Here is a 23,633-nt window from a genome sequence, read left to right as displayed (position 1 = left end):
GGACTCCATTTTTCAGATCCTCGGCTTCCCTGCGCACTCATCCAATAAACCTGATCTGCTTGAAAACCCACCCGTATGCATGTTCACAGCCTCCCTCACCTCACTGGACAAAGTCAAGCCCCTCCCTGCTCCTGGGTGGCAAACATTCCCTGAGTCCCTTCTGCTTAAGAATGATCTGAATAGACATTTTCCCAAAGAAGACACCCAGACAGCCAGACTCACTGATTTGTTTGTCTAGTTAGACTAACTGGTATTCTAGGCAGCTGCCATTTGCTTATTCTGTATCCAGTGGAAGCCAGGCTCTCAGCTTCCTTCCAGAAACAGGAGCGAGTGGTTTGCAGATGAAGCCTGGGTCAGAGCTGTGGTTGTTACTGTCAATGATATTGTCTCTCATCTGTGGTTTTGGTTTTCCTCCCCGATACTGCTCTCCAAGGATCACGCTTGTTCCAGATCCCTAAACCCTCTGCTCCATCCTGCCCAGGGCCCACCTGCTCAGCTGGTTGGGCTGACTCTGACAGCCAGCTGGGAAGCTGAAAAGCAGGGCGACTGGACGTGCTGCCTTAAGCAGATGTGGGAAGAAGACAAAGCCTGACTCAGTCAGTCTGTCCCTTTCCATTTGCACCTAGTTACCATGGATGCAATCCTGTTTACACACAGGAGGGCACTTACCCTTTGAAGATGGGCTTCCTTGCAAACTGTACTTAATTATGGAATACTTGGCATTCATTGTATGTTGCTCACAGATCGTTACTATCCAACTGAGTAGCACAGCACAGTCACTGGCTTACCATTTAAAATATTGATCCAGAGGGGTGCTCCGCTTTCTAATTCAAATGTTTTTAGTTTAGTTGTGGTCCCTTGCGTCATGGAAAATAGGTAACTGAACAATTCCTCTACCTCCTCCTATAATGATGCTTCAGAAACAATACCCGGTACCTTCATTCAAGAATTATCTTTGTCAATATTCATCACCCACCCTCCCTCTTTGTATCCACTACCTCTGCTCCCCCAGCCTCGACCAGTAGTGACAACTGGTGAGAAGGGAGCGGTATTGCTTCTTGGAGTAAGTAAGCGAGGTGTCACAGAGGAAGGTGTGCGTAACACCAGGATATACAGCATCAGGTCAAATGAGGAATGTTCAGTGAAGCCAACGGAGTTACTGCCTGGTCTCCCTATTGCCCAACATTCCTTAGCTCGGTAGATTAGCATCCTGCCAAGAAATCAAGGTCAAAGGTGGGATCCTCAAGGGAAGCCATTAGCTTCTCCCCTTAGCTGATGCAGCCTTCACACCAAACCCCAGAGACCTCAGATTTGAAAGCAACTTAAAGCACACACTGCCTAGGATCACCTCAACATATCAAAGAAAACACATTTTAATAAATCATCCAGGCAGAGGTATAAGGTAGCAGCCAAGGAGAGCATATTTGGGAAGTGATAAATAGCTTCAGTCAGGAAAAAGCAGCTCTCAGAAAGGTAATGCTAACACTTTCATTTTTTGAAATATGTTTTTGAGGCAGGGTTATATCTCAAGGTAGTAATTTGTATATTTTCTGTTTATTGTTCTTCTTCTTTGCTTGCTCATTGGTACCCTGTGGTCATTTTTTTCCTTCAACACTTGCAGGCTTCCCAAGTGATGGAGAACTCAGACACCCTGAATGGGGAAGGGTGGTCCCAAGGGGACACCCTACCACTATCAGAAAAACCGAGACAGTCCTTGAAGTCTTCTCAGTCCTGAGCTCTGTTGTCAGCCTTACACTTGAATTTGATGTTTTTAACAAGTTCTTCACACTCATTCTCTTGATTCAATTAGTCTTTTGTCATAAGGGGCTTTATTAAATGGAAAAGTAAGGTTAGAATCCTTTGCCAAACTGAAGAGACTCATGACTTGTTCAACTACATGTATGTTATGAAAGATTATCCTACAACAAATAGCTGATGTGCTGTGCTAAGTCACTTCAGTCTGTCCAACTCTTTGTGATCCCATGGATTGTAGCTCACCAGGCTCCTGTGACCATGGGATTATCCAGGCAAGAATACTGGTGTAGGTTGCCATTTCCTCCTCTAGGGAATCATCCTGACCTAGGGATCGAACCCACATCTCTTAGGTCTCCTGCAGGCAGGTTCTTTACCACTAGCTTCACCTGGGAAGCCTATGTATTTGTAAGAATTCATGCTTTGTTTTGACTCCAGCTATCAATCGCCTTAGTGGCAATGTTAACTGAAATCAGCTATTTCAAAGTTATTATCATTACATCCAATAATGTAAGGAGGAAGCTTGAATCAGAATCATTTTTGGAAAAAATTTCTGTGTCTCTTGCAATCAAAAAAAGAGAATGTCTCAGAGAAAAATACTCAGGGGATAATGACTTCAGGTTTACACCGTAGTCATTATGAAACATTTCGAAATTGGGAGAAGACAGTTTTCCAGATTAGCAGGCTGTTTTTATTTCTGATGGGTTTTACGGAGCTTTAAAGCAGTAGTTCTTAACCCTGGCTAGATATTACAACCCCCTAGGAAGCTTAAAAATAAGTGCTAATAACTGAGGGTCTCTGGGGGTGGGCTTGGGTGACTCCAGTATACAACTGCAACCAAAGATGGTCTGACAAAGCGTTTTTCATCTGCTCTGGTTTACAGAGCAAAAATAAGGCTTGGAGCTCTAGTTTTAGGAATGCAGTGTTGATGCTGTGTTCAAGGTGAGGCAGGAGAGTGAGAGTTGGTAAGTAAGTAAGTGTTAGTTCCTCAGTCGTGTCTGACTCTTTGCGACCCCATGGATTGTAGCCTGCCAGGCTCCTCTGTCCACGGGATTCTCCAGGCAAGAATACTGGAGTGGGTAACCATTTCCTTCTTTACTTACTTACTCACTTGTAGATCTCATTTGTCAAAGATGCTCTGCTATAGGTTATCAATGCAAACCAATATTGAATAATCAGGTAAATCAACAAATAACAATGGGAATTTAGTTACTGAAACCATAATATTATGACTTCAGTATACTGTGAATTCAAATGAAACGTCATAAGTATCTGCCAGATGTTGCAACAGCCCTGTTCTGGAGCTTTCAGCAGCAACTAAGTGTCTCCCGCCGGCTCCCCTGGAGTTCATATTCTAACAGAACGATGCAACAACTCTCTGTAGCTGTCATCACATTCATAGAATTCGAGGCATTGTGAGGACTTTCAAAAGAAGCAAAAAAAAAAAAAAAAAAAAAAACAGAGAAAGATGTTTTTTCCTGTTCCTAAAGAGCTATCAGCTTTGGTGAGAGGATACTCCTGCATCCGTAGCATTGTGCAGTCATATGGGTCTTGTACCCGATATTCTTTATGTGCTAAATTTTGGGGAATATGTTGATCAACATGAAAGAGTTCAGAGAGCACAAAACTAAACACAGAGTTCTCAGGGAAGCTTTGTAAAAGGGGTGGAATCTTGCATATAGGATTCGTCATTTCTGTCTTTCTAAATTCCATATATATGTGTTAATAAACTGTATTGGTGTTGCTCTTCTGGCTTACTTCACTCTATATGCAAGGCAGCACAAGAGACACAGATGTAAAGAATAGACTTTTGGACTCTGTGGGAGACGGGGAGGGCGGGATGATTTGAGAGAATAGCACTGAAACATGTAAGTTACCATATGCAAAATGGACGACCAGTGCAAGTTTGATGCATGAAGCAGGGCACTCAAAGCTGCTGGTGCTCTGGGACAACCCAGGCGGATGGGGTGGGGAGGGAGATGGGAGGAGGTTTTGGGATGGGGGACACATGTACAGCCATGGCTGATTCATGTCGATTTATGACAAAAACCACCACAATACTGTAAAATAATTAGCCTCCAATTAAAATAAATTTTTTTTTTAAAAAAAGGAAAAATAAAAGGGTGTGGAACCTGAGTTTGTCTTAGAGGATGGATAAGGACTGGATTGGAAGGAGGCATTGAAAGGGCAACTGTGGGAACTGGGGGTAGAAAAGCTCATGTGGAAGGAGAAGGGTAAGAGCAGGGACAGTGGGGAGAGAGCCCAGCGGGAGGGATGGCTGTGAACTAAGGAACCATACGTATTGAGGCTGGATACACACAGTGAGAGTAAAACTGTTTAAGGTCTGAAAAATGCAGACAGTGCAGAGATCTAGACATCTCCTCTGACTGAGGAACGCATGATTGGGCTGTGATGCACAGAGAAATATTCAGAATTTGTGTGTGCTCAGCTCCTAAAACCGACTAACTGGTGGTTAAATACTGATCTTGCTCTTGAAACATGTGAACGCAGTGGTAAATACCGAATTTAACTAAAGCCCAGGTACAGTTGAAATACACAGTAGATTAACTCAGCCTTCCACCTAGCAGACTGATAGAAGAAATGGGGTGATTTGGTGGGGTATGTATTACCTACTTCACTCAGCTCTACTATTTTAAGACACAATGTCTGGCATAAATAAGAAATCACAAGACACGCAAAGAGGCAGAAAAATATGACTGAAAATTAAGAGAAAGGATAGTCAATACAGGCAAATCCACAAATAACCCAGATAGCAGAATAATAGACAAGGAGTTTAACTACTATACAAATGCTAAGTATTTAGTTGGGAAATGGACAACATGCATAAAAAAAAAAGAAAGTAAATTCAGCAGAAAAATGGAAACTATAAGAAAGAACCACGGGGGAATTCTAGAACTGGAAAATATGATTTCAGAAATAAAGAATTGATATGATAAGCTTTACAGAAGATTGACCCAGGACAGAGCCTTGAAGTACAGTAGAGGAGAAAAGGCCAAAGGAAAATAAAAAGAAAGGAAGAAAATGAGGAGAGTTTTCTCTTAGAAACCATGATATATGAGTATTTCACATGCTTTGGAGGTTTGAGTAAGATTAAGAGAGACATGTCCAGACTAGGAAGTATGGAGACTCTTGGAGGAGCCTTAATACAAACTGCTTTATTGAAAAATAAAATCAGGCAGCAGAGTTCACTTTGTGTCATTCATATCATGGAAACACTGAATATTCCTTTACTGGAGGACTTTATAAAGATCAAGGTGGCAGCTGTGATTTGACGGTGGGAACTCAGAAAAGGTGAGAGGGACATAGTGATCCAGGCAAGAGACCATGGGCATGCCTTGGACTCACCATGCTGTAGGCTGAAATTGAAAGGGGCAATACATATGAAGGGAAATGAATTTAAAAAAAAATCCTTGAAGAAGTATCAACAAGACATCCTGATGGGTTTCCTGTCTAAGGATAAAGAAAAGAAAGAAAGCACCCCCCCCACCAAGAGTATCCATTTCTGTTCATTTTCCATTTCTGGAAAAATGAGGGCAAATACAAAACTAGGGTTTGGGTTAGAATGAGGAGCAAAAGAGAGGATGGTCTGAAAGGTCAAACTTCTGAGTTTCAGATAGAATGACAGAAAGCAGGTGTCTCACGTTGGGCTGTGCAGGTGGGAGGCTTGTATCGGACAGAATTTCTAAACTGTTTCCTCAGAATGTAGAAAATGCTAACACATCCCGGGGTCAGAGCTGAAGCAACCTAAGTGTCCATAGACAGATGAACGTATAAAGAGGATGTGGTACGCATATACAATGGAATATTACTCAGTCAGAAAAAAAGAATTCACATCAACATGGATGGACCTAGAAACTATTGTACTAAATGAAGTCAATCAGACAAATACTATATAGTATCACTTACATGTCAAATCTAAAATACAATAGAAGTGACTCTATTTCTAAAACAGAAATAGACTCAAGACATAAAAAACAACTTATGGTTACCAGTAGGGAAGGTGGGGGAGGGATAAATCATTAATATGGGATTAATCATACACACTACTATATGAAATATATAAACCACAAGGTCCTACTGTATAGCACAGGAAACTATATCCAATATCATAATAACTTAAAATAGAAAAAGAGTCTGAAAAAATATATAACTGAATCACTTTGTTGTATACCTGAAACTAACACAGTATTGTAAATCCACTATCCTTCAATCTTCAGAAAGTAACCCCCTTGCCTCCCCCAAAAAGAAAAGAGTAACAAGGTCACTTATAATGAACCTGACTCTCACAGAAACACTAGGCGGTATTAGTCTATGAAGTTAATATTCAGTTAAAAAGTTTAATACCACGTGTCATCTCATAGCTGTGACTTTCTGTTGAGAAAATTAAACTGTTCAAGTATGCAAATGAGGACCATGGGAATTTCTTATCCTTTAATCTACCCTGAATACCGTCTAAGGTTGATGCTGGGATATTAGTGACTCCTAATGAAATCAACACCTTGTACATTACCATATGCCTGCACCAGCCGGGTCCGTACTGTCTCAAGCTCAGTTGCCTACATTAAATAGTCAGGATGAGAAAATGTGGGATTCAATGATATTACATGCTTTAGGAAACAAGTCGTTTGTCTTTTATCATTCCACGCCAAAGCCGCTATTTTACCTGACATTGTTCAAAGACGCTATTGTATGCAAAATTGAAAAGGGAATTTCATCTTAAGTTTGAAAAAACAAGTGTGTCTCAGACACGGAAAATTTTCATGAACTTTCTTGTTTCTAAGTGAAGGAATCTCTAAATTTCAACTAAGAGTCTTGAAAGAACTCTTAGGACTTTTTGAGGAGAGACTTCTGGGAACTTCCTGATTCTCTTGCTCTTTGATCCCAATCTGGCAGAAGGGCTTTCTCTTCTCAAAGCATCTCAAGAAAAAGCCTGCTTTTTCTCAGGTGGCAAAATCTATAGCCCCTGGCCTGGCTGCCCAGATGCTGGGGGAGCTGCCCCTCCAGTTGGCCATCAGCTCCTGGGTCCCCAGCCTCTTCTGGGGCTTGCTGTGTCCTTCTTCCTGGCCTGGCTGTCTCATCTCTCTACAGGGCCTGCCTCCTCCTCGTCTTACTGCCTCGTGCATCCTCCGGGTCAGAACCACTCGTCCATTCAATTTATGGTCTATGCACACACCCGGCCCCAGTTACATGTGTCCTTGTATGCTCTGCAATTCCTCGAGATCCAGCATACCAAGTACAATCAAACACAAGGCAGAATGGCTAAAAGAGTATTCATTTTCAAATGTTTAAAGCACTTTCTAATCTATTATTTTTAGTATTACCAAGTAAAAATGAAAACTTATTTCCACATGATGACATACCCCCCCCACCTCTGATAAGGGGAAAAGATAGCAGTTAACAGGCAGAAGGAATATAACTTAAAAACATGATTTTGTTAAAATCCTCTTTTCTATTTCTCAAGAATTGGGGTATTTGGGAGAGGCATTTCATTTCTAATGCATGCTCTCCTCCAAAGTTTTTCTTCTGAAACTGTTTGGCATTAAAATAAATACTGAAATGGTCCAGGTAAAGTTACATCTTTTTTTTTTTCTCTCTTTTCTTTGAGGTCTTTAAGCAGAGGTCCTGAAATCTGAATCAACTGCAAATTGCTCAGTCAGTTTTGCCTTTTCCCCACATGGAATATTTCCAAGGGGCTAATCGTTAAGTTTTGTTTAATAAAATAATCATTGGCTCTTCAATTTATTTACCACTTGCCCTTCCAAGGAATTCTTATCTGCCAGACCCAGCCGCCAAAATTCCCCAACAGATGTCTGAAGTTAATTAACAAAGAACCCAAGTCTTTGCTGGAAAGGGAGGCAGCATTCATGAGATTAGGCTCTGGGTGTTGGGAGATGAGGGCTCTAACACAGGCGCTTAATCTGAAGATACCAAGTTTTAGCCAAAGCACACAGCTCTCTGGCTGCTAGAATTTGGCTCAAGAAATCAAATTATTAAAAACTAGTCAGCAAAGGGTGCTCTGAAAAAGCACCTTGTCTGGGAAAGCGGGCTTCTTTTAAAAATACTAATTGAAATTACATGTGTTTTAATTAAAACAACATCTGCCAGGGTCTGAAGAAACATGTTTTGAAATGCAGAGAAGGTATGCCTCTAAAAATGTCCTCAAACCTACTTAATAAAGTAAAGCTTACACATTTCCCAGGAATAAAAATATCACACTGCCTCCCCAGGTTGCACTGAGGTTTCCAGAGACTCGAGTCTTTCCCTGGGCACAGGTGGGATTCCCCAGGGTCGGGAATGCAGATGAAGAAGGTGCCGACGAGGCTGTGGTGAGTGGCCTGTGAAAAGTCTGCCCTCTGGGAACAGATACCCATATCCCAGAGGGTTCTGTTACATGGAAGCCACTGGCATGAGATGAGAAAGTAATAAAACACAGACACATGTGTATTTCAATGGACGGTAGTGCCATACTTTTTAAGAGCCCTAGGAGATGCTGTGAGCACACTGTGATATTCTGAGTGCACAGAGGATGAAGACCAGGACATGTTTCATTCCTGTTGTTGTTCAGTTGCTAAGTTGTGTCTGACTCCTCGTGACCCCATGGACTGCAGCACGCCAGGCTTCCCTGTCCTTCACTATCTCCCAGAGTTTCTCAAACTCATGTCATTGAGTCGGTGATGCCATCCAACCATCTCATACTTTGTTGCCCACTTCTCCTCCTGTTCTCAATCTTTCCTAGCTTGAGAGTCTTTTCCAACGAGTTGGCCAAAGAGTTTAGACAAACTTTGAGGCATGATCTGGAATACAGCTTCATGGAGATGGAGCACAGACTTATGTATCTATCGTGGTTGGGAAGATCCCCTGGTGAAGGGAATGGCAACCCACTCCAGTATTCTTGCCTAGAGAATTCCATGGACAGAGGAGCCTGGCAGGTTACAGTCTACGCGGTTGCCAAGAGTGGACACAACTGAGCAACTACCACCAACAAGCCCTCATGCTGAAATGGGTAAAATATATCCCAAAGTTTGGATAAAGATTGTGCTGCCTGCTAAGCCTCTTTAGTCGTGTCTGACTCTTTGCGACCCCATGGACTGTAGCCCCCCAGGTTCCTCTGTCCATGGGGATTCTCCAGGCATGAATACTGGAGTGGGTTGCCGTTTCTTTCTCCAGGAGATCTTCCTGACCCAGGGATCGAACCCATGTCTCCTGCACTGGCAGGCGGATTCTCTACCACTGGACTACCTGGGGAAGATAAGTGTTCCCAAGTCTAGAATTCCATGGGTATACACCTTGAAATTTCAGCTGTGAGATCATTAAATAAGAGAGAATGTTTACAAAGCGGCACAATATTTAGGGCTGTCTGGATACAATGAAGGTCCCCCCCCCTTTCGCCTCCCATGTCTCCAAAGAAAAGACATTTCTCATCAAGTAAAGATCTGACACAAGGGCAGCGGTTGGGGGGAAGGGGTGATTCTCATTCCATCAACATTACCGTTTTCTTTATTCTGTCTTCATTTCTACTTAAAGACAGAACATTTTTATGGTGTCCTTCAAATATAATCAGCAACCACTCTCTACAAAGAATCATCAGAGTGGTGAGATAAAGTCTTTTATCTGAGTATTTCAAACACATTCGGGCAAGAAAAAAAAGCTAGGAAGTGAATGCCCTCCCTAGAATGAATGAAAGGGATGATCAGACAGCCTTGGGCGGGGAGGGAAATAGCGGTAGATTTGATGCTTCAATAATACTTAACTCTTGGGCAAGAAACTCCGCTTATTTTGTTTGTGATTTCATGAGTGTGGGAAAGTGTGTGACGTGTACTGCTATGTGACCCTGGAGATTTGGGGGTACCTCCTCCTTCTCTCTTGGGGGACAGCAGTGTTTGGGATCCAGCAGACTTTCCTGGGAAATAGCCCTTCCTGATGCCAGCAAGAGTCGGAGTCTGGCATTCCCTTTGAGGCTGGGTCGGGTTGAGAAGGTGTTGGATAGAAGAAGCTCGGACAGTTGCTAAGGTGAAAAGATGGTCGGCCCCATGTCAAGAATGGGTCAGATCATATGAATGTATGGAGGCATCCGTCTACGATTCCGAACATGGTGACCCAATCTCCAGATGATGACAGAGGACAGGGAAAGGATCGTGCAGGGCAGAGAGGACGGGATTACAGGACTGAGATGAGCTGGGGAAGGAAGGGCCAGGTTCACACAGCAGCAGAAGGTCCTTCTCTTCAGTCCAGGGAGGGGAGCGAGGCAGCCAGGAGGATGCTCCCAGTGTCCCAGCCTGGCTCGCCTGCCTGAAAGGGTGGTAGGCAGCCATCTCCCAGGGAAGCAAAGGGATGGTGCCCTGTGAGCTCTGCCAATACCACCCGCAGGGGTGCAGCGGCTCTTCCAACCTTTAGGAACCATCGGGGCACAGGCAGAAAGCATTGCTATTTCCTACCCAACCCAAACCTCTTCCAAAGTGGCAAAGGAATGAGTCTGACTCGCGTTTAGGATTTCTGGCAGCATCTGAGCGTCTTTCTTTCCTCTCTTTCCTGGATGCTGTGAAAAGAGCATCCTCTTCTCTGCCCTCTCTCTATGTGGGATTCCCCAAACCTCCTCTAGATCGGCTCTCCAGAAGAAATAATCCACATTATTCACCCACCAGAGAATTAGTTCAACAAATACGTACTGAGCACAACAAAGGGCTAGGCATGGTAGGACACAGAAATAAATATGGTACCTGACTTCTGCTTGTTATCTCACTGGGAGAAGATGCAATGCAATGCAAAAAAAGTGAAAGACAGCATAAAAATAAAATTATATAATGCAAATCTGCTTCCCCGGTGGCTCTGTTGTTGTTCAGTCGCTCAGACGTGCCCAACTCTTTGTGACTCCATGGACTGTAGCATGCCAGGCTTCCCTGTCCTTCACCATCTTCTGAAGCTTGCACAAACTCATGTCCATTGAGTCACTGATGCCATCCAAGCATCCTCGCTCACCCCTATTCCTCCTACCCTCAAAGATAAATAAAAGATTTTCTTAATCAAGTAGGTACCCCCCACCTCTGTTCTGTGTTGAAGGAGCAGTGTTCATCGGGGCTCTGAGTGATGACTGGGGGTTTGGCGGGGGTGAGGTGCGTAAATGCACAGAGATGAAAGTACAGGCCCGGGAGGGGAACTGCTCGGGTAATGCTTTATGAGCAGGGACAATGGTACAAAGGCTGGTCTGGATGAAGAATTCATCAGAAAGAGTGGTTAGAGATAAGAGGCAGTTTGGTGATACCACCCCAGTATCTTTCCTATCTAGTGTTCATATGTGAAAAGCTTTCCATTTGGTTAGATTTTGCTTGTTCACTTGATGGCAGAAGAAATACCTGCCATCTTCATCAGGGACTGTCAACGTGCTGAAATGGATGACATTTTGGTAAACGTGTTAGAGCAGGACAGTACTGTTTGTTCTTTTCGCCGAAGCTAATTATCACCATTTAAAAAAAACCCTTTCTGAATGATGAAATAACACTTTACCCAGGAGGATAATTAACATTTTTTGGAAAGCTGCAAAGGAGTGGATGGATGTGCAGTCACCTGGACCACAGTACTACGTCATTGAGAAGAACACAAAGATCTCCTCTTAGCCTACTTATCACCTGACGGCAGAGACATCCACAGAACCACGGACATCGCCTGAACGGGAAGACAGGGAGAGGCAGAAGATGTGACACTCTTTTTAGTACTACCTTTTTTAAAAAATAATGTTTTAGAAGAAACCAAAGAGAAAATAAAAAATACCTGGAGACAAATGAAAATGAAAGCACAAAAATCCAAAACCCATGGGATGCAGCAAAAGCAGTTCTAAGAGGGAAGTTGATAGTAATACTATCTTACCTTAGGAAATCAGAAAAATCACAAATAAACAACCTAATCTTACACACAAAGTAACTAGAGAAAGACTAAATAAAATATAAAGCTAGCAGAAGAAATCACGAAGCTCAGAGCAGAAATAAATGGAATAGAGATGAAGAAAACAATAGAAGAGATCAATGAGACTAAAAGCTGATCTTTGAAAAGATAAAATTGATAAACCTTCAGACAGACTCATCAGGGGAAAAGAAAAGAGAGGACTCAAATCAATAAAATTACAAATGAAAAAGAAGTTAAAATGGACATCACAGAAATACAAAGGATCATAAGAGATTATTTACTGTAAGAGTCCCTTGGACAGCAAGGTGATCAAAGCAATCAATCCTAAAGGAAATCAACTCTGAACATTCATTGGAAGGACTAATATTGAAGTTGAAGCTCCAATACTTTGGCCATCTGAAGCAAAGAGCCAACCCACTGGAAAAGACCTGGATGCTGGGAAAGACTGAGGGCAGGGGGCGCGAGAGGATGAGATGGTTGGATGGCACCATTGGCTCAATGGACAGGATACTGAGCAAACTCTGGGAGACAGTTAAAAGACAGGGAAGCCTTGCATGGTACAGTCCACGGAGTCACAAGGAGTTAGACATGACTGAGGGATTGAATGACAACAACTATATGCCAATAAAATGAACAACTTGGAAGAAATGGACAAATTCTAAAAAGGTACAATCTACAAATTCTAAAATTCTAAAAAGGTACAATCTCCTAAAATTGAACCAGGAAGAAACAGAAAATATGAACAGACCATCACAAGTGCTGAACTTGAATCTGTGATTTAAAAATTCCCAGCGAACAAAAGCCCAGGACCAGATGGTTTCACAGGCAAATTCTATCAACCATTTAGAGAAGAGCTAACATCTATCCTTCTCAAAATCTTCCGAAAAATTGCAGAGGAAAGAATACTTCCAAAGTCATTCTATGAGGCCACCATCACTCTGACACCAAAACCAAAGATAACACGAAAAAGGAAACTTACAGGCCAGTATCACTCATGAGCATAGATGCAAAAATCCTCAACAAAATGTTAGCAAACAGAATCCGACAACACATTAAAAGGATCATATGCCACGATCAAGTGGAATTTATTCTATCTGATCCTCATTAGAGCTTATGGGGTGGAGAAATTAGTGTTCAATAGTTTATTTGAACTTTTTCTTATCATGGAGTCCAAGGAAGTTGGACCATTCCTTAAACAGAGTTGTGGTAGCTGTCCCTCTCTCCACCCTTAATTAAAAGAATAATCTAAGAAGAGATGTAATTCAAACTGGACCCCTGTGATGGAAACAACCAAATTCCTTCTGAAATTATGAGTGTCTGTATACATCTAGTAAACTTTAGTAAGATAATGAACTGATTTTTGGATGGTTTTCTTTATTAATATAAAATCGTTTTCTTTAGTTAATATTTTATTTTTATTTTTTGCTTACTTAATGTTTTGCTGATTTGGAGTTCATTATAAGATGATGGCAGGACAGGAAAAATTATTAATAATTCAGTTATTCATTCAGCAAATATTGATGAATCCCTGGTATGGGTCCCGTGTTGTCCTAGGTACATGATCTACATCAGTAAACACAAAAGATGGAACCTCCTCCTCTTAGTAGGTTCACATTCCAGTGCAGGGAGATGGACAAGAAACAAGATAAATAAGTCATATGTTCCATGTTAGAGGGTGATTAGTGCTGTGAAGATTGATAAAGCAGAGAAGGGGGTAGGATTTTAAGAAGAGGCACCAGAAAAGGTTGTTTTGGGAAAGTAACACTTGAGTAAAGACCTGAGGGGCTGAGGAATAACCCCGTGGACATCTAAAGGAAGCAGAGATGGGTGCAGGGAGCCGCGTGTTCAAGGGCCCTGAGGCAGGCTCGTGGCTTAGGTCATGAAGGAACCACAGTGAAGCAGCGGCCAGTGAGGAAGCAGGTGGGGTTGGAGAGGGGACAGAGAGCTGGATCGTACAGAGCCGCTCTGCCCTACAAAGACTTTTACCTTCACGCTGAGAGAAATGAGGCAGGGTTTTAAATGGAGAAAAGACACGCGGTAAGGTTTTGACAGGACCACTCTGGCTGCTCTTTTGGGAGTGGATCGTGGCACTGGGGTGGGGGGCGAGGAGGCCTGGAAAGTGGCCATGGTAATAACCCAGGTGAGAGAGGATGAGATTTGAGGGGGACAAGGCAATGAAGGTGAGAAGGGTCAGGTTCTGGGAAATTTCAGAAGGGAGCCAGACCTGCTGATGGATTGGGTATGAGAGTGCAGAATCAAAGGACCACTGCAAGGCCAGGTCACCGCGGGGAAGCCTGTGGAAGGACTGGGCTTCGGAGAGAAGACAAGGGACTCAGGTCTGGAGATGCTGTATTTGAGATGCCTGTCAGACCTCCCGTGCTGGTGGTGGACAGACTATTGCAGGCGGAGATGTGAGATTCCTACCAGAGATATCTATCTGGGAGTTTTCAGGCTATCTTTAATACCAGGTCACCAAAGCCTTGGGGCTTCCCAGGTGGTGCAGGTGGTAAAGAACCCACCTGCCAATGCAGGTAGATGTAAGAGATATGGGTTCGATCCCTGGGTTGGGAAGAGCCCTTGGAGGAGGGAATGGCAACCTGCTCCAGTATTCTTGTCTGGAGAATCCCATGGACAGAGGAGCCTGGTGGGGTACAGTCCACGGGGTCACAAAGAGTTGGACATGACTTAGCCACTAAACCAAGAGTCACACATGACTGAAATATTAGCATACACACACCCCTCAAAGTTTTGATTAAGTTGATAGAGAAAAGTCCAAGTTCAATTTTGTTTTTGTTCTTGGTTCAAACTCACTGCAGCTTTCTTTTCAATAGATAAAGTTCTGTATAGCATTGTCTCATAAAAACCCATTACTTTGATACAATATTTAAAGCAAAAGAGTTAGCAAAGGTCACAATTCCTTTCTCCCAGACAGAAGAGAATAGTGTGCTCTTTTGTTCAATTCTTCTTTTCTTACTCAAGGAGAAAAGATATTGATTCCCTACACCCTATGACTGAGATATTTTCACTCTTATTTTTAAATGGCTGGCTCCCTTTCCTGTCTGGTGACATTTGATAGTAGAGGCTTAATTTAACATGGGCAATATGGACTTCCAAATGTTCCTACCTCAGAGACAGTTCTAGATAACTGACTTCCTGGAGAGAAGAGATGCCTTGAAGCTAGAAAATCAATCAATAGTTCCCTACTTTGTTATATTTTAATCCACCGAAAGAAATAAAACACACAAATGCACAACACCTAGTAGTTCGTATCCAAGCAGCAAAGTGATTAGCTATTGATTTTTCCTCCATGTTACAGAGGAGCACTAGGATTTGATTGGAAGCCACTGCTCTCTCTTGTCTGAAATAAACAAGTAAGGATAAGGAAAGCAGATACACAGAGGGCTAACGGAGTAGTTTAAATATATAACATCTACCACCCACATTTAAAATCAAACTAAGTATAAATATCAAGTTGTGAGCTTAATTTCATGCCTGATGATGCACTGCAAGCATAACAAATAACTGCATTTATTAGACACAGATTTGAAACCTGGTCCCTGTGAATGAATAAGTGGCTTAGAGACCTGCAAAGGCTTCCCTGGTGGCTCAATCAGTAAATAATCTGCCTATAGTGCAGGAGACAAGAGTTCGATCCCTAGATCAGGAAGGTCCCCTGGAGAACAAAATAGCAACCCACTGCAGTATTCTTGCCTAGGAAATCCCATGGACAGAGAAACCTGGCGGGCTACAGCCCACGGGGTCAAAAAAGAGTCGGACACAACTTAGCCACTAAACCAAAAGAGACCTGCAAACACCTGATGTTTATTGGAGGATATGATGGGTATTGTGGGGTGGAAAGTGGCTGGTTCCCAGATCACGAAGGGCCTAGTACATCACCCTCAGGAATCTGGACAGAGGAAATAGACTATTGTCTCTATGCATAATCTGTGTATGCAATTTGAACCCATGCCTGGTATTCCAACTGCCCCAGGAATGGAGTCTTCCCTCTTCACTCACTCTCACCTGCTTTCCCCAGATCCCCTGAGGTCGCATAATCAGAACCTTTGCCACAACGCATGGTCCAGCTCCCTGCTGTCTGATCTCCGCTGATACCCATTACCTGCGGTCAAACTTGCCAGGCTTCAAGCTGCATTGATCATCCACCCTACCGGAGTCATCTCTTTCACCCTAGGAGGTCAGTGGTCTATGGGGAGGCTGTGCCTCTCCCTGGGCAGGTCCTGGTGGTTCATCAGTTCTCCAGGAATCAATCAACCTTGGCCTGAGCCTCCTCCCATTACAGGAGGAGGGATCCAGAGCATTTCTTCAACCTGGACAACCTAGACTCCCATCACCGACTATGCACCAGGCACACCAGGCCCCCAGAGACCTTGAACCCACCATCAGCCTGCTCCCAGATCCCCTTCTGGAGGGTTGTCTGCAGAGGCCGCTCCTCCAGTTTAGACAGTCTTCCCCTGAAAGAACCACAGGGCCCCATCTCATCAGCTTCAAGTATTTGCCCAAATGTTAGCTTCGCAACAGCTCTCACCTTGACTTTGACCTCTCAAACCCACAATCCCTGATGTTAAATGAAAGAAGCTGGATAGAAAAGCTCACATCTTACATGATTGCATTTACATGAAATATCCAGAATAAGAAAATCCACAGAAACAAAAAGCAGACTGCTGGCTGCCAGGGGATGGGAGGATGGGGAAATAGGAGGTGACTACTTAATAGGTACAGGGTTTGGGGGCTTCCCAGGTGGTGCTAGTGGGAAAGAACCCATCTGCCAATGCAGAAGACAAAAGAGACATGAGTTCGATCTTGGAACTCCAGGAAGATCCCCTGGAGGAGGGCATGACAACCCACTCCAGAATTCTTGCCTGGAGAATCCCATGGACAGAGGAACCTGGTGGGCTACAAGTCCATAGGGTCACAAAGAGTTGGACACAACTGAAGTGACTTATCACGCACAGGGTTTTCTTCAGGGTCACAAAAATGTTTCGGAACTTGACACAGGTGGTGGTTGTACAACACTGTATAAATACTAAATGCCATCCAAATGGTACATTTTAAAGTGATTAACTTTATGTTATGTAAATTTCACTTCAATTTAAAAAGACTGCAACCTCACCAATGACAGCGTGCGTGACCCAGCACCACTTTCCACCACAGAACGTTTCGACCACACCGTAGGATTTACGTGTGTCTTTTGTTGGTCGACCCTACCCAGAATGTAAACTTCACAATGGCAAAGCCTTCTCTCTGCTTTGATATCATCTCTAGGCCTAGAGGGCTTCCCCTGCAGCTCAGCAGTAAAGAATACGGAGTAAAGAACCCAGGCAGTAAAGAACCCAGGAGACCTGGGTTCGATTCCTGGGTTGGGAAGAGTCCCTGGAGGAGGGAATGGCAACTCACTCCAATATTCTTGCCTGGAGAATCCCATGGACAGAGGAGCCTGTCTACAGGCTACAGTCCATAGGGTCACAAAGAGCTGGACACAACTGAGGCGACTGAGCACTCATGAACGCTAGGCATAGAACAGGCCTGGAACAAAGTAGGTCATGGACAAACATTTGTTGAATCAATAGACTTAGGGATGATCTCTTTAATGCTTCATTAATGAAAGATCTTCCCTTTCTTGAATAATAAACTAAAGGGAGATGATTCTTGAAAAATAGGACTGGAGAGCCAATCAGATCTAATGCAAAAATAAATTTTAACACAGAGAGGAGAAGAAGAGGCCCACATCCCATTAGAATTCCAGTTCACAACATGGAAAGCAAACAAACAGCCAGGCAAGGATTTAGAGGGTCAGGACAATGGTAGCCAGTGCTCAGCACTGCGGTCGTTTTTAATTTGCAAGGATTAGGAATGTCAACAAGCTTCGCGTTTTCCTCTAAATTCTAAAAGATAAATTAGCACATTGATTTCCGCTAGAAGGAGAGCTGGGCAAACAAGGTCTCTAATACATGCTCTGTTTCTGCACGTGCATATATGTTCTGCACATGGGTTCAAACACACAAAACGCAATATACTTCAAAAAAAAAAAAAAAAAAAAGTGAATCGGAGGGAACGTACCAATGAGCTCCTTATTCCTGACGTCCAAGGCCATGTTCCGGAGCGCGGTGGCCACTGCGCACACCACACGGTCATTGTCGATCCGCAGCAGTTCCACGAGGATGGGCAGGCCTTTCTCTTTCCGGACAGCAGCTCGGATATATACCGACCACTGCAAATGAGGGGAGGCCGAGGCGTTAGGAGCTGGGGTGGGTGGAAACACTCCAAGCAAACAGCGCCTGTGGGTGTTCAGACTGTCATCCACAGGCGCCAAAAAGGTTGAATTATCAAGATTTTCTTGTAGAATAGGTTGAGTGTGTTAGACACGTATTTAAAGGTTTTAACTTTATTTTTGCCTCCAACATAGGATAGAGGGTTCAGCGTTAATCAGTTCATCACACTTCATTTCTTTGGTGCCAGCTTTCTCAGTCCAAGAGTTAGAAAGATATTTGTGTGGTGTCTTTATGCCTGATACTTTAAGATATGGAGGTTTGGGACAGGAAGGGCTGGTTATTGACATGAAGAGGAAAAGAAATCCTGGAAAAGGTAGAAAATGGTAAAAGGCTGCACACAGGCGATTTCAAAGAAAAACCTTGAATTTGGAAGTGGGGCAGAGAGATCTTACAGAAATTACTGTCAATTAAGTTGTTTGCTGAATACTTAGGAGGAAATAAATCAGAAAATGGTATGGCTGAGGAGAGGTACATATGACATCAAAGATGAAGAGTGAAAATTATAAAATTTAAAAAACTGCAATATATTATATCCAGGGCCATAATTCAATGTCTAATTTATAAGGTAAGCATACAATTTGTTTTGGGTTAGTGGTGGTTGGCCTTAGTAGAACACATTTAAGGCTTTTTATGAAAATGTATTTGCCATATCAGGACAATAAAACATTCAGATTCATTGAACTGAATACGGGTAGGCTCAGGTTTTCTAGACATTTGAGAATATACACTTTATACTCCTGTACCGTGTTCCAGAGAAGAGCGTGTGCCACAAAAATCAACCAGTATAAGGGTTTAATCCGTTGCAATTTCATTTATGAGCTAAGAAAATGAAATTCATAACACAAGGTTCCGGATTCTGTGGCAGAGTTCTCCTGGGGACCACCAAAGGTGGGCAGAGTCCCCACCCTCCCCCCCGGGCCCCGCCCCCCTTTCCCCATCGGGACAGGCACCCCAGAGCTGGCTCTCACCTGTGGCAGGCAGGGAGCCCCCTCTGGCAGTGAACGTAGGGCATATGCCATGCCTGCCACATCCTCAGCCCAGCCCTGCATGAAATATGAGATTAAAAAAACACACAACTTCATCCTGTCCTACGTTAGAGAAGTCACATTCACATAGTTTCTTATCCCCATCACCTTGGACCGTTCACTTTCTCCTGACCCTACACTGTGGTTCACACTCTAGAAGGTGTGAGGGGGTGGGGGGGCAGAGGGAATTCACGACAGCATCTCTTGACTGCAATTAACTATTTCATAGCCCCAGTCTCAGGAAGCAAAGGAACGGATGGTCAGAAAGTCTTAGACATGGAAAAAAAAAAATCTCAAGGTTTGGAAACCTCTTCTTGAAATTTAGCTGTCAGGATGGGATATCCTTCTCGTGGAAAGGAGCTTCATGAAGCCAGTTAAAACTCTCCATCATGTCCATGGGAAATTTCATTTGCAATTTGACGTGCTCAGACATGATTTTCATCTACCCCTCCACTATTGCTAAGCTTTCTGATTTCTGGGTCCAGGAGTAGGCTAGACACCTGAGCTTCTGTAGCCCATTCACTGTTGGGTTCTTCCCTAAAACTAAGGAAAATGGAAATCAGGGCATGGAGTCCATGTTTCCATATGGTAAGATGAACATCAACGATGCATTTTAATGCTGGGGAGATATTCTGGGCCTTTTGGGAGACCAGGGTGGAGATTTTTGGAACTCAGGCAGGCTGAACTCGGGCCCAAAGATGACCTCTTTCCCAGAACCACCTCATCCTAGACCCCAGATGCTGGCTTGTCCATCTGTGATCTCTTCTAATCCCCAGACTCCTGGAAGAGTGACACTACTGTTCTTATTTTATAGATGAGGAGATCTAGACACAAAGATGTTAAACAACTGCCCACAGGTCTCACCTGTGCCCTTCACCCCCAGGCCTCTCCCTGTAACTCTCCCCTCTGTGATTCTGACAATATTCCCTCCTCGTCATCATCTCATTGTCTCACCTAAACCTTTGAGCTCAGTTTTTTCCCTCCCTTCCGTTCTTCCCAATATCGACAGAGGAGAATCTGGCCATATTTGAAACAAACCAAGAAAGGTCCCCTATAACTTACTTTTTCCTCCTTAGAAGCCTAGCTCTTATATACCTTCCTGTTGGATGGAAAGATGGTTTGGTGTTTGTAAAATGATGAATCCTTCAGCTTCACTGAGAACTGATTTGAGAGTAATACAGATGGCTATGCATGGCCAAAAACGTGCATGAGGTGTAGATATACTTTTCTGGTATGAGAAAATGGTACACAGTGATATGCTCTAAGTGAAAAGGGAAAAACAAGACAATGGATTTGATCTTATGTGAGTGACACATAGAAAACAGCCTTTATTGTGGAACTTTTAGTTGTGTGTATGTTTGTGTGGGTGTAGAAAATCCCCAGTATTAGCTCAGCATATGATGATTCACAATCAATTATTTACAATTCATTTAAAAGATGTTGCAGGCTTCTAAAGTTTTCTTAACATGCAAGGATTTCGGATAGTGATTTTTTTAAACAGAAGTATTTATTTAACTTTTGGCCACACTGTGCAGCATGTGGGATCTTAGTTTCCTGACCAGGGATCGAACCTGCAGCCCTTGAGTTGGAAGACAGTCCTAACTACTGGACCCTGGGGGACATCCCAGAATAGTGATGCTTTTTAAGTAGCAGCTGAGCAGTCTTGGAGCAGGTCATGTATAACCTACATGTGGACCTTTGTGTAACTCAATAAGAAGGAATAAAGAGGTAGAAAGAGAGAAAGATATGATGCAATATGTGGGAGATGGGGAATGTTTCCCAGGTGCACTGAACACAGAATTGCGAGACTCATATAAAGTTTTTCCAAAAAAGAAGTGAGTTGCTTTGGACAGTACTGCAGCCCCTGGAGTGTTAGTAGAGTATATGAGTTGCCAAGAACTTTATAAGTGAAACAAAAGTAGAAGTATCACTGGCGTGAAAATAGGTGAACAAGAGAGAAAAGCTTATGGTAATTCATTGTAGCTGAGGTGGAAATCTTTGGACAGAATTTGATTTTTTTGCAAACAGAATGATAGCATTGTGTACTAAGCCCAACAGTGAAGAGGGAAGGGACAAAGCAGGTGTGGACCAGCCTGGCTTTAGGAACGGTCCATGAGCTGAACAGAAAATGCGTGATGATTCAAAAGGAGAAGAAGGAAGGAAAGGAAGAGGAGGGGGAGGATGAGAGAGAAGAGATGAAGAAGGAGGAGGAGGAGGGGAAGAAAAGAAGGGGGAGGGGAGGGAAGAGAAGAAGAAAAAGGAGGTGGAGGAGAGGGGTTAGGGAGGAGGAAGAGGAAGACCTGGTTCAGGAGAAAACACGGCCCAGGCTAAGGACCTGAGGCTGCAGAAAGATTAGTTGGCCAGTTGATTGGGACGGATCAGAATGGCAGGCATTGGACTATGACCACCTGGGTTAAGGAGAAGGTGTGCCTGCATCTCAAGGGAGCTCAACAGTGGGAAAGGCAATTGTGGGCTGGAAGAACACCTTGGACCAGAGATGGTCCAATCACTAACTGCCCCATCTCAGCTGAGAACCCCACAGGACAAGGAGGCTTGTCCTAGGCAAGAGGAAATGCCGGAGAGCAAGGATCCAGACAGAAATGAATACCCAATCCCCACCCCCTGCCAAGGTATGCTGGTAAGAACCCCAAGTTTAGCGCCAACCACAGAGGGCATGAGAAGATGAAGGCTGACTAATGTGGCCAAGTGGTAAGCCTGGAGGGACTGAGAAATAGTTTGATTTGATTGAGTTTGCAAGAAGTGTTCAGATGAAGTGCTTTTTTTCCCCCTCTCTTACTGCATCAGGCAAAACGAGGCCTCCAAGATGACTTTCAAATGAGAACATTTCCAGTTGTGAATCTGTGGTCTTTTTCTGCTTCCCGCTTTGCAGATGATGGCCCTAAGAGTAGCCTTGGATGCCACATCTTCACAACACCGTGAAGATGGCGGATGAGCTGTCAGCCTGGGGGAAATGATTCATAGAGAGGAGCTTCCCTCCTCACACACCTTCCTTTAGCTGTTACATCAGAGAAAGTAGCTTTTACCTCCTATCTTGTTTGAGCCCTTGTGTATTTGGGGGGTCTCTTTGTTATAGCAGCAGCTGGAATTCTTCTAAATAATGAGATGTGCTAGTGTATTTAAAATGAACTCTAACCACTGACTTCTAGCCCTAGGTTTTAACTAGTGTTGTTGGAAGTGTGCGTCCTCATCTCTGTGCGTTCCTTGTAAAAATGACCCCTGGAATGCTCTTCTACCTTGTATGTATACAATGCCTTGCGTTTATACAGCCCTTTGTGTCTATACTCCTATTATGGCACCTATCATGTATTTTTCTGGACTTTCTGTTTATATGTTTCTTATTCCGGAAGGTACCCGAGGGAAGGTACCAAGTCACATTCATCTCTTTATGTCAATTGTCTTCTAATTTCTGGCTCACAGATGGAAATTAAAAATGTTTAACTGGTAAAAGAAAATGTCAAGTTGATTTCTAGTACCAAGTGTGTGCTATTTAAGAATAGCATTCGCCACTGAAAGGAACTATAGAAAAACGACCAAGTGAAAGTTGCTCAGTCGCGTCCGACTCCTTGCGACCCCATGGACTATACAGTCCATGGAATTCTCCAGGCCAGAATATTGGAGTAGGTAGCCTTTCCCTTCTCCAAGGGATCTTCCCAATCCAGAGATCGAACCCAGGTCCCCCGCATTGCAGGTGGATTCTTTACCAAACAAGCCACAAGGGAAGCCCAAGAATACTGGAGTGGGTAGCCTATCCTTTCTCCAGGGGATCTTCCCGACCAAGGAATTGAACCAGAGTCTCCTGCATTGCAGGTGGATTCTTTACCAACTGAACTATCAGGGAAGCCCAAAAAGGACCAAAGCAACTGCAATTATAGACAGGACCAGTAAGTTGAAGATTCCTCTGGAGGAGGAAATGGCAACCCACTCTAGTATTCTTCCCTGGAGAATTCCATGGACAGAGGAGCCTTGTGGGCTACAGTCCATGGAATTGCAAAAATGTCAGACAGGGCTGAGTGACTGAGCACAGCACAGCAAATTCTAATCACTTCCACAAAAGTGTAATCAGAGTTTGAAATGATCATACATTTCTTTGGGAGTCTCTCCTAAAGCCACACTCATCCTTAATTCTCTGTATGGGGACAGAATTTTGGTATAGGGTTTAGGAATAGTTGCTTGTCCTCAGGGCTGGAAGGACACAATACTGAGTTTCATGTCCTGGGCCATCACAGCTCTGATCATGTCGTGACCCTCAAACTGAAGTTTCCACGTTAGAATTCCTCTGTGTCCCCACTGCTTGGGTAATTAACCTTGGCAGCTCCCAGGCTAGCACAGATCTTATACTGGGCTCAGAAAAGATTTCTTCTATAGATAGTTTTACAGCTGCTCTAGGAATCCTTGGAGTCTCCTATAGAGACTGGTTGTACCTGCGAGGTACCAAGCCCAAATCAACTTTATACACGAATGGGCCCAACGGGTTTAAAGATGCCGTCCCAGTGTCTTCTCGCTGATTTTACTGCTGGTGAAAATTCAGCTGTCATCCTTATCTTTGTGTGCAACACGTCTTTTCCTCTGGCTGCTTTTAAGATTTTCTCTTTATTACCGATTTTGAGCCATTTGATTATGAAGCACC

At 43.5% G+C, this 23,633-nt stretch overlaps 1 protein-coding gene across 3 annotated transcripts in view; it reads right to left on the bottom strand.

The window, feature by feature from the left end:
• CTNND2 (catenin delta 2) overlaps positions 1 to 23,633 on the bottom strand; it is a 1,052,534-nt gene that overhangs the window by 95,798 nt on the left and 933,103 nt on the right. For 2 of the 3 annotated variants that reach the window (XM_081517461.1, XM_081517462.1), the window contains 2 exons: positions 18,929 to 19,003; positions 17,749 to 17,899 (listed from right to left, as the gene is read on the bottom strand). In XM_081517461.1, coding sequence (XP_081373587.1) covers positions 17,749 to 17,899; positions 18,929 to 19,003 — 226 coding nt within the window. The remainder of the gene's footprint in view (positions 1 to 17,748; positions 17,900 to 18,928; positions 19,004 to 23,633) is intronic. The other variant, XM_081517463.1, reaches the window with a different exon arrangement.

This window comes from Giraffa tippelskirchi, chromosome 8 (genome assembly GCF_054371585.1).
Source record: "Giraffa tippelskirchi isolate mGirTip1 chromosome 8, T2T-mGirTip1v1.2.pri, whole genome shotgun sequence".
NCBI lineage: Eukaryota > Metazoa > Chordata > Mammalia > Artiodactyla > Giraffidae > Giraffa > Giraffa tippelskirchi.
Note: the sequence above shows the minus strand (reverse complement) of the source record. Positions and strands in the feature narration are given on the sequence as shown.